This window comes from Triticum aestivum, chromosome 1B, assembly GCF_018294505.1.
Source record: "Triticum aestivum cultivar Chinese Spring chromosome 1B, IWGSC CS RefSeq v2.1, whole genome shotgun sequence".
Taxonomy (NCBI): domain Eukaryota; kingdom Viridiplantae; phylum Streptophyta; class Magnoliopsida; order Poales; family Poaceae; genus Triticum; species Triticum aestivum.
The window spans coordinates 5,798,654-5,804,989 of NC_057795.1; the positions used below are offsets into that span (position 1 = coordinate 5,798,654).

General features: G+C 43.1%; 1 protein-coding gene across 1 annotated transcript in view; it reads right to left on the minus strand.

Annotated features, from left to right (window-relative positions):
* The window catches only part of LOC123102985 (gamma-hordein-3), a 1,960-nt gene extending 1,614 nt beyond the window's left edge, over positions 1-346 (minus strand). The window contains exon 1 of the mRNA XM_044524468.1: positions 11-346. Within this exon, the coding sequence (XP_044380403.1) occupies positions 11-161 (151 nt within the window). The 5' untranslated portion in view covers positions 162-346. The remainder of the gene's footprint in view (positions 1-10) is intronic.
* Positions 347-6,336: the final 5,990 nt, after the last annotated feature.

The following is a 6,336-nucleotide window of genomic DNA, read 5'->3' on the forward strand; positions in this document are numbered from 1 at the left end:
ATTTGTTGTTGGGGGAATTGTTGTGGTTGGGGGAATTGTTGTTGTTGGGGGAATTGTTCTTGTGGAGTATGCAATTCCTTGCCTCTAGGGCTTAGCAGCCTACTGGCACTGGCGATGTTCATCGCCATGGCAAGGAGGACAAATATGATGAAGGTCTTCATGTTTGATTTGTGTTTACTATTGCTCACTTGGCTTTGGTGTTTCAACTCTAGGTCCTTGAAGGTTAGATGATGGAAGAGACCCTCATGGTGTAGTCGTATTTATAGCTGGCATCGCACATTTGTTTTTGATCTTCACACTCGTTTCTTGAAAAAGTGCTCTTAAGCTTATCGACCTAATAATTTTGTATGTTGTGTTTGATGGCACTACTTACTAGCGTGACTTTGGATTGTTCATCATAGTTGATTGTTCTTTCTCATATCATCTGGGTGTATCAAATGCTTGATAACGCATAATGACTCATCGTATTCACTTTATACTTCAAATATTGATCTAGATTTTGTCCGTCTTTCTGATTTAGCTTGTGCTGTTCTGCATGTTGTTAGGTATATCCAGATTGGCATAACTTAAGGGAACTAAGTTTGTAATCTTCACACTCGCTTCTTGAAAAAGTGCTCTTAAGCTTATCGATTACCTAATAATTTGGTATGTTGTGTTTCATGGCACTACTTACTAGTGTGATTTTGGATTGTTCTTCATAGTTGATTGTTCTTGCACATATCATCTAGGTGTATGGAATGCTTGATAACGACAAATGACTCATCGTATTCACTTTACACTTCAAACATTGATCTAGATTTTGCCCCTTGCTCCGAGTTAGTTTGTCATGTTCTATATGTTGTTAGGCGTATCCAGATTGGCATACTTAAGGGAACAAAGTTTGTAATCTTGTGTGTGTCATTGAGATAGATCACACTATTAATGCGAAGATTGTTCTATACACAATTTTTTCTGAACTAACTTTATATTTTTTGTACAATATATATGTAAGATGGATAAGCGTAGATGACTCATCGTATTACCTTTTCATATGGAGCGGTTGTATTGTCATATGAGTTACTAATAGAAAACAAAGTATTAGGGCTTTGCGTGGCTTGATTGATTCACTCCACGTAGACATGAACATTTCTTTTGTATTTCATTCGTTGGTTAATCTAAGTTTGTACATATTGTTTCAAGTTGTTCATATAGTTTCTAGGTTTCTTTTATTGAATTTATTACCACCAGTATAGGAAGCTATTAGTACTATGATTGTTGATACTGATATAGAACAAAGAGGAAAGATAGAGCAATATACAGTTGATTTTGTCTGGTAATTATATAAGTGTATTTTTTTCTATTTTCTTGTAAGGAAGGAACCTACAAAAAAGAAATGAAATAAGTTCTCCTTCTACACGATATGTGAATAAATGAATTTAGGACATATCATGCCTGACTGAATGGGAACTGGCCTATCGCCGTCATGTAGCAAACACAAGCCATAATGCCGATACACTTGGCTCATGCAACATGCACACGTGAACAAAAGAAGAGCCTATCAGTATATTTATATTTTTTACTTCTCTTATCCTTGGCCATATTATTCATACATATGGTTGCATCGAATCAATTGACTTGTCAATGCCATGGACCAGCTAGCATACTAATGTTTATGTGTGTGTGGCTTTAGCTGTTGCAAAACCTCTACATATGTTTTTTTCATTCCTTTACCCTCTACCACTTATTTTCAGATTGATGGAAAGTGAAGTTTCAGACAAGGAAACAAAACACGATTACATCCTCCTCCATGCAGCTTCGTGGAGGCTAATTATAATTGAAACTCCTGTTAATCGCACTGGATGTCATGCCAGATTCGTGTAGAATTTGCCGGATCGATTGACTAGGGTTTGACCCTTGGATTTTTAACCTTGTACGTCGTAATTTTTGTTGTACATGGATTAGTAAAGGTCTATAGTCGATCCACCATCATCACTATGAATCAGTATTACAGATTCAGAACAGGTCTTTGTCAGAGAAGGAAGTAGGAGTAGCCACTGATACAGGAAAAAGCCAGCGAGACCTGCCTGCCTGGCTGTGAACAGTTCATCTCCTTCTCCTTGCTATTAATGTTGTGTTAAAATACCTAACTAGCTAGCTAGCAAATCATAGGTTGTCCTTCTCTAAAAAAACTGTAGAAAGTTCTTTGAATGTAGTTAATTAAACAAGTGAAATTTTAAAAGAAAAATTATTTTGAAGTTGTTGGTTTGTTTGTTGTTGCTATTGTTTTCGTTGTTCTCGAAACAGGCTTTCACACTGCTTTATAAATAAAGCAATATCCAAAGATGTACACGGCCGAACGATACAATATGGTGAGGTAGCCCCTACAAAGCCGATCTTGAGATATCACGCACACGCGCACACGACTACGCTACCAGCAACAAGCACCGAAAGAACTAAACATCCTCACGCTACGAACTAGCACACCAAAGCTCCAGGAGAACGCCCCCAAGAGGGAGAATGGCATAGAGCATCGCCGCTGCCAAGTCCATACCGGACAAAGGTCTACACCTGGAGACCTGACACGGAGAGAAGAAGCACAACAACGTCTTCAAGAAGAGCGCGACACCCATGAGTGTCGTCGGTGGCGGTGCCGAGGCATGGAGCTTTCACTTGGCAACTCACCCGTGCCACCATGAGGTCCTCAAGAGTAGCGCCGCGATGTTCAATCCCATGATCTTGATTAGGACGCTGCCCCTCCGAAAGAGAAGGCACGTCTGAGCTTATGACCGCAACACCTACCGTTGCCCACACAACCCGGGAGGGGAGCCACCACAACCGGAATAATGCCCGCCAAAGAGCAACCATGTGGCCCGCCATCAGGGGACGCCAACCCAGTATCGCTGTCGCGAGATACCATACACCACTCACATCACAATGCGACCAACCATGGTAGGAAGAGAGACAACACTCCATCTACTCCTACCCTAGCCTATGTCCCAATGTTTGGTTAGGCGCCTCCACCATAGGACGCACCCACACCTGCATCCCCAGCCAATGCTCCATGGACTAGGGGGGCCACCGGCGAGCCAACCTCGAGCCCTTGGTCAGGCGAGCTCACACGACGCCATGTCCGTGTTCTCTGACACTGATCCGCTCATGAATGCAATGCTAACACAACTATCACCACCGAGCAGCACCCAAGCTGGCTCGCTTCGCAATGCACAAATCATGGCAGGTAAAGCCCGGCATCAGTCACCAGCCAGTGACTGCCGACGGCCATTGTCGAGGCCAGCTCAGACGCCAAGTCTGTGAACTGAGGCACTGGTCCGCCAGCCGACACAATGTATGCCTGACCACCACATCCATGAACCATCACCGACGCTACAACGTGTGGAGGTGCCTCCCCCAACCTAGCTTCAAGCATCCACCTTGGCTTGACTGGCAGCGACCCAGAGCCGAGAAATCCTACTCCAAGGCGACTACGCACCGAACCTCATGTGATGAGAAACCAACCCCGACAAGGACAACCATATCAAAATCCATGCCCGGTGGCTAGTCTGCGTCACCAGCCCGCTGCCTACATACGCACCCAGACAAGGCGGGCGCCGCCCCATCAAGAGGGGGGCCGCTTAGAGCAGCTGGCAACTCCGGTCGCTGAGCAGCTGCACCAATGCTAACCCCACCTCTCCATTGACACCCCCCGACTAGATCCATCGCCGCCAGCCAAAACCATGGCCACCACCCATCGCCTCTTGTCATGCCTCCACGCCCGTGAGAGAGACTGCCGAAACCCACCATCACCAGCTGTCGCGCTCAGAAGAGGGAGAACTGCCACCATCGCCTTGTGCCGCTTGTCACAAGTTGGCAGCAGATCCACACTGCCATAGCTATCACATGCCTGCCTACACAGTAGGATTTGCTAGGTTTTACCATGTCTGCACAATTCTTTTTTCCTATTTTCTCCAAGATGTTGTTTTTAAAATTTTCTTGCAGGTTTAAGGAAAGGAGGAGTTCACTATCACCACCACCTCGTGCAAGGAGATGTCAGCATCAGTCATCTTTACCATCATCCACCTCCATCCCATTGTAATACCAAACCCATGTGGATCCATACATGTATTATCCGTGTGTTTCATCCATGTTTACCACCACTATTTCCACTGCAAATTATGATTTTTGACTCAAGTTGAGGGGGTCATTTTCCTTCAAATTTAGAACCTTGTTTGATGGGTCATGATTTGTGAGAGGATACTTTTTGTCCCGCTAAGATTGTTATTGGAGATAATTGGTACTTAAACTCATTTTGTGAATGGAACATCAAAGGCGAAAAGTGCATAAGTAATCAATTATTCTCACTATAAATGAACAATGAAATCTGGCATGGAGTTCGTGGAAAACATAAACACCTAGTTTGATGTAGATGCATGTCAGATAAGATGGTTACAAACTCATGGAGCTCTACATTGAAGTGTTATATTGCAATTACTCCTTACTCCCTAATTAATAGTACTTTAATTCGGACCAAGTTTCACACACGTTTAGTATGTTATGTACAAAATGAATGAAACCTTGATAAGGATTTGACATGGAAAGTGAATAAGGTGAGTCAGTTTTTTCTCAAAATAGAATACCAAGCACCATGCTTTCGTGACAACCATACGATCTTTTGCACAACTAGCCAAACAAATTTTGATGATCAATCCTATATTAAACCTGTGGCTAGTGCAACCTGACAGAATATACAAAATGATCCATTTCATAAGCATGCATGCAAAAAAATTGGAAAATGAATGAAAAAATTAATCGCTAGCTGGAATTTCATTCAATCATCCCATCCAAGCTGGTAGAACCACACTGACTGCAATCCGACATCTACATAACAAGATGTCCACAACCCAACACGTCCAAAACAAAAAGATAAAAAAATGCAAAGACGGCAAGAGGTTATGCCATAAATGGACTTGTGCCGCAAAGATCATCACAAGTACAAAACACAAATAGAAACAACAAAGACAAGTAGCAGCAGTCAAGAGCAATTCACCACAAAGACACATCCCCATCCTTTCCCTCACCACCATTGCATTGGCTAGCGCCAATGAACAGCTCGAGGGCAGCAGGATCAATGCTAGTGAAAGCATTTCACCGACTTCATTTTGCTGAGAAAGTCCATGCAATGAGTCGACATGAAAGAAAGTGTTTAGTTAGTTCAAATACAGATATCCTGAGAGCAGCCTTATAAATGAGAAAACCTGTGTCGGTCATTCATCACCAAAATCCATGTAAACGCACTTGGATGGATCGTGCAGTCAGGAACAAAAGTCCAAGGGGGCGACCTATATATACAGTTTATTTGCTTGGTAACTCTGGTTTAGCACTATCTTTTTTCCTTATCCTTGTCCATTTTATCCCTGCAGAAAATAGCCAAATGAGGAAGCAAAGGGAAGTGTTTGATTAGTTCTCCATGAAACGAGAATAAATGAATTTCGGACAAAGTATGGCTGAACTGCGAAATCCATAGATTGGCCTAACTGAATTGGGAAACTTGTCTCCATCATGCAGCTGACAAGAGCCATACTGCTGATACACTTGGCCCATGCAACATGCATGCATGATTATAAGGAGAACATCCATTATTCTCTAATTTAAATGAGTAACAGTCTCGTAGTAAACAAGATCCAGATATAATGTTCATGCTCGACGCAGGCACTAAATAACAATTATTCAGGTCCATCACTAATCCCGATGGTAATCGAAGAGCGAGCGTGCCGACGGTGATCACATCAACCTTGGAACCATTTCCCACACGCATCATCACTTCGTTTTTCACCAGCCTCCGTCTATTTCGTAGTTCCTGCTTTGGGTTGCAAATGTGAGCAACTGAACCGGTATCAGATACCCAGGCACTACAACAAGAGTTGGTAAGGAACACATCTATAACATATATATATATATATATCATATATATCTTGTTTGGCGTTGGCCCCTTCTTGTCGGCCAGGCTTGGGGAAATTCCGCTTCCAGTGGCCAGTCTCGTTGAAATAGAAGCACTCAGTTTCCGGCTTGGGCCCAGCCTTGGGTTTCTTCACGGGAGAGGCAACTACTTTGCCACTCTTCTTGGAGTTACCATTCTTGCCCTAGCCATTCTTCTTGAAACTAGTGGTTTTATTGACCATCAACACTTGATGCTCTTTCTGGATGTCTAACTCAGTGACTTTCAGCATCGCAAATAGCTCGGAGACTGACTTGTTCATCCCTTGCATGTTATAGTTTAGCAAAAAGCACTTGTAGCTAGGTGGTACTGATTGAAGAACTTTGTCAGTGATCGCTTCTGGTGGGAGCACAACTCCCAACTTAGCC